This window comes from Macadamia integrifolia, unplaced genomic scaffold (genome assembly GCF_013358625.1).
Source record: "Macadamia integrifolia cultivar HAES 741 unplaced genomic scaffold, SCU_Mint_v3 scaffold3111, whole genome shotgun sequence".
Lineage (NCBI taxonomy): Eukaryota > Viridiplantae > Streptophyta > Magnoliopsida > Proteales > Proteaceae > Macadamia > Macadamia integrifolia.
The window spans coordinates 461-11,981 of NW_024869212.1; the positions used below are offsets into that span (position 1 = coordinate 461).

Here is an 11,521-nt window from a genome sequence, read left to right on the forward strand (position 1 = left end):
AACCATGCCCGAGGGGACTGTTTAAGTCCATAGATAGCCTTGTGTAAACGACACACACGACCTTTATTCCCCCCCTGATCAACATAACCAAGAGGTTGCTCCATATACACCTCTTCCTGTAGGTCACCATATAAGAAGGCATTCTTGATGTCCCACTTAAACAAGGGCCAATCAAAGTTGACAGCAAGAGAAATAAGTAGACCAACAAAGTTCAACCTAGCAACCGGGGAGATCTCAAAATAATCAACTCCATATGTCTGAGTATACCGCAACCAGATGGGCTTTCAACCGCTCAACAGAGTCATCAGAGTGATACTTAACAGTGTACACCCAGCGACACTTCACCAAATCCTTACCAGGAGATAAATCTACTCTGCTCCATGTACCATGACTCAAAAGAGCATCCATTTCTACATCCATGGCAGCTTTCCATCCAGGAATAGTTAGGGCATCATTATGGGCGTAGGGAATGAGGTTAGTAGAAAGTGACAAGGCAAGACCATGGATGGGAGAGGGAAGATGAGACAAGGAAACAAAGTTATCAATAGGATACACAACCATAGATTTTTTAGTGCAAGAACGTGTACCTTTCCTTTGAGCAATTGGTAAGTCATCAAGCGGAGAAGGAGGAGCTTCACCAGAGAAAGGAGGCGGTGGAGGAAGTGAATCATCTGGAGCATTGGTTTCTCCACTTGGCTGTCCAACCTTCTTCTTGCGCTGATAAACCTGTAGAGGAGCTGAGTCACTGATATTGGGCACATCAGGGAAGGGTATGAGAGATGGAATGGGTGGAGGAGATGGAGAAGTCCACTCCATACCAGACTGGGACACCTGAGGAGAAAAGAATGATGTGCCATCAAAGAAAGTCACATCGGCACTAACAAAGTTCCTATGAGTAATAGGGTCATAGCACTTATACCCTTTCTGAGTATGTGAATAACCCAAAAAAATGCACTTAGTAAACCTAAGAGACAGTTTATCTACTTGCACATGCAAATTATGGACAAGACACACACAACCAAAGACTCGGGGAGGAATAGGAAAACTTGGCAAAGTAGGGAACATAATAGAAAAATGGGACCTATCTAAAAGCACTGAAGATGGCATGCGATTAATCAAGTGACATGCAGTTTAAACCCTATCATACCAAAAATGCTTAGGAACATGCATATGAATCATAATAACACTGGCTACCGCGAGTAGATGCCGATTCTTACGCTCTGCTACCCTATTTTGCTGTGGGGTATAGAAGCAACTAGTTTGGTGTATCATCCCACGGTTGGCACAAATATCAAAAATATCATTTTGAGCATATTCTGAAGCATTATCAGAACGAAAAATCTTAATTAAAATGACAAACTGAGTTTTTATTTCATTATAGAATTGCTGAAACACAGATAAAAATTCAGATCTGTCCTTTACCATGTAAAGCCATGTAAGGCGAGAATGATCATCCACAAAGGTCACAAAATAACAAAAACCAAATCTATTGCTAACTCTGCAAGGACCCCATACATCAGAATGGACTAAAGAAAATAAAGACGGACTACGAGACACAGAACGAGATGGGAAGGACACACGGTGATGTTTTTCCAACTCACAGGCCTCACATTTTAACCTAATCACAGACTTAAAACTAGGAAATAAAAGTTTCAACCTAGTTAAAGATAAATGCCCTAAACGACAGTGCCATTGAAAAGGAGTCACGTCCCCAACAGCAGTAACAACAGCAGAAGAAGTAGGAGAACCACAGTTGAGATAATATAAACCATCTTTTTCACGCCCTCCACCAATCGTCTTCCTCGTGTGAAGATCTTGAAAAACATAATAAAAGGGAAAGAAGGTTACTGAGCAATTTAATGAGCTAGTTAACTGGCTCACAAAAAGAAAACTTAATGGGAATTGTGGAACATGCAGCACAAAAGATAAACTCAGTGAGGATGTAGGTGATATAGTACCATGGCCGAAAACTAGTGTGAAAGCACCATTGGAAAGAATAACAGATGTAGAACTAGTACTAAAAGAAAAGGTTTTAAAAAGTGATGACTTACCAATCATATGGGCAGAAGCACCTGAATCAATGATCCAGGGGGTAGAGGTAGTGGTAAGAAGGGCTGAGGTACGTGCATGAGCTAAGGTCGTAACGCATGTAAACCCACCATCAGATGTATTAGAGGATGCCTATAGAGTGTGCAAGCATCGGAGCAATTGATTGATATCATCGCGCAGGCTGGTAGAAGAATCTCCTGATGAATGGCTCGGTTTAGTATCAATGGAAGACCTTGTATCAATACCATCGTCTAACACTACATAATTGGCTAATTAGGTGGCCCACTCTTGCTTGCCATGCTTTGTCCAACAAGTCTCGACAGTATGGTTAGGCTTCCTATAGTAAGTGCACTGGCGAGATGCACAATTAGACGACCGTCTACTAGAACCTCGACCAGCCGACTCACGTCCACGGTTGGCAAGGAAGGCAAAATTCTCTTTGGAAGACTGATCAGGTTTTGTTAATGAAGTAATACGCTGCAGTCGAGAATAAGTGTCATTCAGAATAGGAATAGTATCGCCTGCGAGTAGATGGCCCTTCACTGCTTTTAAATCATTATTCAAACCAGCCAGGAATTTGGAAACAAAAACTCATTACGCTGAGCTTTTAATTTTTCAATGTCAGTGGTCAAGGGTTGGAAAACATTGAGTTTTTCAACCATTCCCCTGAAAGCACTATAATACTCTGGAAGAGTTCTGTCAAATTGGCGAAACTGGAATAGTTTCTCATAAATATCATAGATAGGGGTCATGTTCTTCTCCTGAGAGTAAGTTTCCTTCAAATCATTCCATACTCCTTTTGCAGTAGAGTGAAACACCATCTGGTTCCAAACTATTCCACAACCAGATTAAAATCAAGGCATTCACCTTCATCCATTCATTATAACCCTTGTCAAATGCTGGAGGAGGATCAGAAGTAGTATACTGAAGTTTATCCTTGGCTATAAGGTAAACCTTCACAGACTGAGCCCAAAGTAGGTAATTTGAACTTCCCTTGAGCTTGATAGAGGTAATTTGGACATTGACATTGTCCGAGGCAGATGCAGTAGTCACAGAGGTAGTAGACTTGGTCTCAACCAAGAACAAAAAATAAAGTGGGCAAATAGTGTCGCAGAAGTAACAAAAAAAACTAGCAAACAAACCTGAACCACAGAGACCAGCGCTAGCGATTTGGCAGAAATCAAGTAGGGCAGAGAAGAAAGTAAGCTGTGGTCCAAGGTCTTCAAATCTTCAGTGTAGAAATCCATGTAGAAATCCATGCACAAAGTCAATAGCTCCATGTGATGTAAAACACAGTAGATGCAGCAGCAGGCAGCTGCGCACCAAAAAGGTTTAGCGCTAAACTGAGATCAGCAGAGAGAGATCTGAAAAACGACTTTGATTTGCTTACAGAGGCTCTGATACCATGTTACAATCCCAAAGATCTGTAACCAAACCAAAGAAAAGAGAAAAGAAGAGAAGAAGAGGAGAGAAGAGAGAGAGAGGTGCGATCGATGGTACTCCCAAAAGAGAGGAGAGACCTGCGATCAGTCCAAAATGGGTTAATCGCAGGTTTTAGTCTTTACTTATATTAAAATAATGCTGAAAGTAAAAGACAAAAGTACCCTCATTGCTGAATTACAAGCAAAGCCACATCACAGAAATATGGGAGCCGATGGGACCCAAAATACCCCTATCGGCCCCTATCGGTTTAGCGCTAGGCGCTAAACTCAATACTAAGAGCTCTAAACATATACTTGCAGATATAATAACTCTAACAGGATGCCCTAGTAATTGGAAGACACACAAGCAGATTTTAAGATACAAGCTGGAAGTTTTTATACCCATTTCCATTTGACCAAAACTATGAAAAAGCAAAATTCCATATTCCAATTAAAACTGAAAATAGCATCGTTTTATCTTAACTGTAATGTAAGATTGTAAGACATCCGATCTAATTGGTAATATACATCAGCATGCAGAGCATTGTAATATGTACACATGTATGTCAAAAAGTATGTACGTATGTACCCCATTACTATTAATACATGGTAAGAATCGACACACCTCCATCATATATCAACAACAGTCTCCAGTATCGACTACCAATGTGTTAACGGTAACATCCAGAGAAAACAATGGAAAAAAAAAATTAATAAAAGTATTGCAGGCATGTGACAGAATCGGATCCATAAATATTAAATACCTGATCTCCCTCATTTGCTCAAAAAGATTGACGGAATACATGTTATCATCATCCGCAAAGTAGACAATTCCATAGAGGCGATGTGTTTCAATGTGAGACAATGCCACATTTCTTTGGTGAACACGTCTATCTCTTACACTGGTTAGGTTCTTGTAGCATGCAAGATGTCTGTACATAACACCTGTTCTCCTCAAAATGTCAGCTGTCTCAGCAGATTGGGAGAACATCTCCACAACTATCCAGAGTAGAGGAGAAGAGACCAGTCTTAAGGTCTGAGCTAGACGATTCAAATAATATGCTTGAAATAGCCGAGTATAAGTCGGTGTCACAATTATCAAAAGCTTCCTGTCCATAAGATCTGAATCTTGAAAAGGCAACTGGGTTACAGGGTTATCATTAGAAATTCCAAGCAGCTGTTCCTGTTTCACTGACCAAGTTTCTAAACTGGCATTGTCCTGGGATCTTTGAGCCTCAGCCAGAGAACCCTTCTTTGAGGTGCCATCATATTGGTGTGCATTTCCATCTGGAGAGAGGACTTCAAAGGAGAAGGCTTGGTGCTTGGACCCAAGATTTATGGAGATGTTTGTGGAGATTAATGGGGTCAAACCAATGAAAATTCCAACCAAAAAGCAAATAAAGAAATGAAACAAAGCTCTCCTCCAGAGTTGCCCCTTTGATTTTGACCTCTCTAAGGTCCGAAATCTCCGAGTTATAATACCAAGAAGGGCAGCTTGAAGTCTATACAAAACTGAATATGAATCCATTGAACCAGACAGGGAGGATAAAGATCCTCCCAATGGTGGGTAGTCCTGATTACAGGAGGAGGACTTGGACAAGGGAGAAGAACAGACTGAGTACAACTCCCCATTGTGCATGGCTCCAGCTCGTGGCATTGGAGACAAAGTTCTTCTAATTGAAGCCATCAAAATGAATGGAAATCCGCTCTGCTATAACCAGAACCAAGATTGCAATTTCTTACGAAAGCATTCAAGCAATAGAGCTATAGGCAATGTATCCAAATTGAAGACTACTTTGTTCTGTTTTCCAGTCAAACACCAGACAACTTCTAATTTGCTCCCATGGGAACATCAGCTTAAAAAATGCAAAGGTCAAAACAAGTTATGTGGCAAGATCTACAATACGTTGGTGCCATAAAGACATTCATTAACCTCAATCACTTCCCTTTCTTGATCTGTTTAATGGCTTGAGCTATATTCGGTGTCCTCTCATGAATACCTTGAACATTTCCATAGATAGGAGCTTCATTACCAACTTCCCAATATCGATTAGCTGACGCAAGAGTTTGGAACCACACTACCAAGTTAATGGCACCATTAAAACACACCCAAACGAAATGGAACTTTGGAAAGAAAAGGAACAGAGTATTCCCATTTCCCCTATACAGACCAAGAAATTAAATAGGAACAGAGTATTCCCCTTATAGACCAAATATTCTTCCGCATTAATTAGAATCACCAAATGACACTTTCACTCCAAACCCAGATCAGGAAATAACTATTTCTTCCAAACTAGCTTTCTGCGAAGATTTCCTGATTCATAGAAAACAAATAAAGAGGCTTAAACTTGAAGCAAGAAGAACCCAACTAAAAACACGTTATCCTAATCTCAAAATACAGTTAAATCAAACCCCAAATCCCCCACCCCCCCCCCCCCCCCCCCCCAAAAAAAAAAAAATCAAAACAAGATCTCGACCTGGTACGACACAAATATCCAGTTGAAGTGAAGTGGGAAAGCACCTTACCTTGGAATTAGCGATGGATATCGTTCTTTTAAGCAAATTTCAACTGAAGCATGAACAACACTCGTTCCATCGGTCAGCCATTACTTTAAAATCTTCGAGATTGTATGGATCAGCAGGTAAAAACGCCTACTATTTCTGGGCAACGGGCAACAAGATCATTGAAATTAAGAAGGTTTAATAATAAATGCTGAAGATTGAACAACCAGACAATGACGAAGGGAGAGTGTTCGGGTAAGCTTTGAAGAGGGGTCGGTTGAAGAGAACAAAGAAAAACTGTATTTGACAATTATCATTTAAGCTGAATTAGTCCAAGAACGACAAATCAAACACATCATAAACTTGTCTGGTTTACAATCTGACTGAGACCATCGACCAAACACTTGCAGGGGATTTTTTAAACTTATCGTGACAAATTAGGTTCTCCAATCTCCATTGATGTCTAGAAATGTATCTAAAGTAAAAAAGAAAATCCGGGTTCGAAAGGCAACATAAAATCTGAAGTTCTGAACCATTAACCTTCTTCCCCATTCACAATTCATTGGTGATTCTGAAGCATTTTCATCCCAGAAGAACGACACAGACCCTGACCCTGATGGGGAAAAAATATTCTAAGTGATCTAATAATGAAAAAAAAAAAAAAAGCTTAATTACAGATACAGATTCACCTAACATGGCTCAACACAATAAAGAAATCAACTGAAACAACCTTAATAAGTGTGATTACAGAGTGGCACCGATTAAGGATAATTAATATCATTGTGGACCTTCTTGTAGTGGTCACTGGTGCTTGTTTTCCGTATTGGAACCCGTGGATGCATGTGCATGTCAAAGATTCTCAATCCATTACAGGGTTTTAATGGGACCTCTCTCAAGTTTAACTATATTTTCAGGGACAGTGTTCTCTGTTGGGTAGTGCAGCCACCAACCCTCCCTCCATTCCTCACCCTGTCTGTCTTTCACGTCTGCCCAAATAGGTCATTTTACATTGAGGAAGAGGGAAATAGACGGTGATGGAGGCTGCCCATGTTTTTATGTGTTCCTTTCTTGTTCTTTTTACATGGGGAAGCAGTAAATAATGGAAAGTAGAATAATTCTTTCTTGATTTTATTGATTAGATTTGTAGATCGAGTTTTCTTTTAACCCATGGTGAGAAAAGAACGCCCTCCCCATATATGATAGATATGTCTAAACCAACTTATGAAAACATGAACGAGTACATATGATCATGAACAGTTTGAGTGTGGGAGTTAACCATGTGCTTAAAATACAATTATAAAGTCATATCACCGGTGAGATAATGTTAGAAAAAGGTATAGGAAAACAATACAAGGTATCATCGATATTATACTATAAGGGCACAAATAATCTCCGTGGCATTAATTTCCTACACCCATGTGCAAACAAATTTTCTCCTTTTTTTATGTTTTGTTTGTTGTCAAGTCAAAATCACATCCAAGGAAAAGTATTCTTATAAATTTGTTGTAGAATAGTGAGGATTTATTCTGAAAGTTTTCCACGTATGTGAATTTTCTTGAAACAAAAAAGTTTTTAGGTTTAAATATTTTGCAAAAAAAAAAAATTATGGTACCTGAAATTCCAACTCACCACTTTTGTGAGTTTGTGACTTCTGGTATAGATTAATAGAAGGTGTAATAAAATAAAAGGTGCTGCCACTCGTTATCTTTTGGGTGAAAGTGACACAAATTTTTTAAAGAAGACTCAAACCCTTTCTACCTAAAATCTTGAAAATTTTAAAGGTGGGTAAGAGTTTGATTGTTGCAACCTCTTATTATGAGAAGTCAAATTATTTTTGAGGAAAAAGAAAAAAATTGTTTGAGCTATTGGGATAGAGTATACGTTAGCATTTACTTGTCTATCTCTCTCTCTTTTTCATATGAAATGATTTTGCTATTCTCTAATGTATAATGTCATTTTGTTATATCTTATTGGTGCACTTATATATGCCACTTGTTTGGAGAACCTTTTTCACTTAACATTTTTTTTTTTTTTTATATATCTCCAAAGATAATTTTCCAACCCATGTGCTTTTTCGTTTTTTTCTTTGAGAAATCAATATGTATTTATATAAGGAACCCTTTTTTTCTTGGCAAAATATTATTGTTACAAAGATGTGCTACTTTTTCTAGACATCACACGACGTCTATCTTAATACATGGACATATGATGTGTCCATTTTAACTATTAGATAAAAGAATATGGTCTAAATCCACCATGTGTTAAATTTTAAAGCATGTTTCAATCAAATACCCTTCGCATATTGACATGCATCTCGTGAATGCCCATGCACAAGCGCATTGCTCTATCCATTACTGTCAACATCCCAATCTAAATTAAGAATAAATGGTTTATGGGAAAACCATAAAAATTGATGTTAAAGTTTCTCTCTTGTGAATAACAAACACTTGTGACCAGGGTTCTAAAACTCAGGAACGGTGATGGGACTGATCAGGTTGATACTGTTTTGGAATGACCTAGATTGGACTATATCAAACATATCTATCCTTTTTTTTTTTTAATCAACTTTTATTACAATTTTATCGTTGGATCATGCATGTGGATCGTGATCGAAAAGGTCAAGATCACCATGCTTGTGATCAACTACCCATTTTGCCCATAAAATTTGAATTGATCTTTGTGTCTTACGTATAATGCCAAAGTAATCTCTCTCTCTTTTTGGGGTTGTGTTGTCATGTGTGTTATTCTTATGACTTGTACAAAGCCTTTGTTATTTGTGACGTCAATGTGTGTGTGTGTGTTAAAGATATGTGTCTTTCTTACAAGAGAGAAATTTCACCTACTGGTGATGACGTTGTGAGTAGGTTTGATATGTCAATCGAGCTTCAATCCTTTGGAAGATGCATTATAGGGCCTGTCAATTAGAAAATAAGGAAGAGAAAACTATCATGTGCATTATTCTTATGGCTCGGACAAGCTTTTGCTACTTGTGACCTCAAAGTGTGTGCGCGTGTGTGTGTGTGTGTGTGTGAAAGAGATGTGTCTTTCTTAGAAGAAAGAAATTTCTTCTACTAGGATCACATTGTGAGGAGGTTGTCACATATTGATAGGTCAATCGAGCTTGAATCCTTTGGAAGGTGCATTCGAGGGTATCTCTGTCTGTCATAAAATTATGGAGGGAAAATTGTCATGTGCGTTATTCTTATGACTTGTACGAAGTCTTTGTTATTTGTGACATCAAAGGGGTAATTTAGTCCATAAAACAAACAAAAGAGATAAAGAATTGTTTATAGAAATTTGGAGCTCCAAAGCACGAACAAAATTTCGCTGCAACTTGTACGTGGCAGCATCCCATAGATCCATGTTTATTTGAAATTTTAATATTTTTTAATCCAATTTAACAAGACGTTAGAATTTTGAGTCCACCGTCAATCAAGGAAAGACTTCCTATTTTACCCTTTTACTTTAAGAAAAAAAAAATTAATAAAGCAAACTTTGGGGACAAGTTCTTCTCCTGCAAACTTAAACTTCTTCTTCTTCTTCTTCTTCTTCTTATTCTTCTTCTTCTTTTTTGACTCAGGTATGAAGACAATAGAGAATCGACGCCACTCCTTGCAACGTCTGACTAAGGTCTGACTGTGTCTTCATTGTCGACCTTGGAGACCGTGCAGGCGTGCAGCCCATAGTTCAATCCCAAATTTGGATAGCTTTAACTCGGGTATGTCTTCTTCTCCTTTAAACTTCTTCATATTCCTGGCAATGTCCCACCTCCCCTGCCCAGTTTGTGACTACAATAGAGATTCACACATTGAATTTCACCCAATCAGAAAGAATTCCAATCACGGTTTGAGGAATCGAAACGGATTAGATCGGTATTGACCCTATTTTATCCCTTATCCGATCCTGATTCTTGTTACTTTTCTGTTTTCCCCTTGTGTTTTTTTCCCCCTTCTTTTTGTGAGAAACACAATAGAATAAGTGTAATAAATGGTCTTCTTTAAGAGTCTAACTAAAAGAACTCAACATACCCAAATTTTAGTCTGAATGCACATAATTTCCCTATTTATCCAATTGATCCCACCTAAGCTTGCCTAGCTGATGAGCACATTTATGTGTGAAATCTAGGGTAGTAAAACATGCATTTTACATATTTAGAATGGAGCTACCTTGGGTTTTACTCTCTTTTTGCAGGTTTTATATTTTCAAGGCCTTAAGGACTATCGGGAGCAATATCTTCAATTTTACACGTAAAGAGGTCCTATTTCTTTCCATGGTTGCGAAGAGGATGAAATTCTGAGCAAGATGGACGTGTTCAATTAAAAGTACACATTCGTTTGGTCACCCGTACAAATGATTATTCTTTTCGGGCCAGAAAAAGAATAATTGATCAGAACTGAACCGAGATGCAGAACCAGCCCGTTTGCAATTGTCCCAAAGGTACAAGGAATACTCCAAATACCAACAAGGATCGATGGACTACATCCTCAATTGATTGAAGATTCGTTTTTGGTAACAACAACTACCTAATGTAGTTGGTGAGCTATGGTATACAAAATTCCCTTGCTCACCAAGAGGTCTCAAGTTCGAATCTCATGGTTGTTTTTTTTAGAGAATTTTGTTGAAGATTTTCTGCTTTTCACTCACTTAAAGCACTAAGGGCATGGAGGGGATTTCCACATCAAATTAGAAGCAAGGAAAATCGTGGAAGCAAGAAGAGAAGAAAAAAAAAGGAAAGAGAAAAAAAGGGGAGAACCAAAGATTGTCCAAATCTTCTCTCTCCTCCACATCATCACCAAAGATTGTCCAAATCACACAAAGGAAGAAAAAAAAATCGTCCCTAGGAGAGAGAAAAAAAAGAAGAAAAATAAATTAGAAAAAAAAAGGAAAGAAAATAAGCAAAAAAATTATAGGAAATTTCTCAAAATTTATTTCTCTCTTCTCTCTCCTCCATCTCAGCACTTTTGGACTCAAAAGATCTCACAATCAATTGTGGGTTTCTCTCTTTTAGGAAAGAGAAATTTGTTATCCTATCTCTCCATTCCCTATAAATACAACTCATGTAAGAGGAGGAGACACAATTCATTCTTCTTCTAGTTTTTTTTTTTAGTTGCTCTCTCTTTCTCTTGCTCTCTCTTTAGTTCTAGTTCTTCTCTATTTTTGCTTTAATCACTTTTGTAATAGTTTTTTTTTATGTCAATTAAAACAAGCACTATTTTATTTTTATTCAGTCTTTTTATGTTTATGATTTATGCAATTGAGTTGTAATTTTTTAAGTTATAGTTCTAGGCTTAGATCTAGGTGACAAGATCACGAGCCGTGGAGCAATTTTTTTCAAGTTCAAGCATTGATTCAAGTAAGTAGGCTCCTTCAGTAGTCTTCTCTCCCCCCTCTCATTCCCTCTTCTGACTACCATTTCTTTCTTAATTTAGGATTTTTATTCAGTCATTACATTATTGCTATCCCTTTCCCCCAAGGTTTATGGCTAGTGTATGTGTTGGCTTTGCCCCTCCTAGCCATAGAACCATCAATTTATTGCTTTTATTTTAATT

The 11,521-nt window shown here is 38.1% G+C and overlaps 1 protein-coding gene across 3 annotated transcripts; it reads right to left on the reverse strand.

Moving 5' to 3' along the window:
• Positions 1-310: 310 nt before the first annotated feature.
• LOC122067770 (probable beta-1,4-xylosyltransferase IRX9H) lies at positions 311-6,791 on the reverse strand. 3 transcript variants are annotated; one of them, XM_042631603.1, is made up of 3 exons: positions 5,997-6,791; positions 4,235-5,784; positions 311-831 (listed from the first exon to the last, which is right to left on the reverse strand). In XM_042631603.1, exons 2-3 carry the CDS (start codon positions 5,155-5,157, stop codon positions 444-446), a joined length of 1,311 nt encoding a protein of 436 aa, XP_042487537.1. In that variant the 5' UTR covers positions 5,158-5,784; positions 5,997-6,791; the 3' UTR covers positions 311-443. The 3 variants fall into 3 exon arrangements, with proteins under 3 accessions (XP_042487537.1, XP_042487538.1, XP_042487539.1); XM_042631604.1 differs by having other exon boundaries at positions 5,992-6,791; XM_042631605.1 differs by lacking the exon at positions 311-831 and adding an exon at positions 3,443-3,569 and having other exon boundaries at positions 5,997-6,779.
• Positions 6,792-11,521: the final 4,730 nt, after the last annotated feature.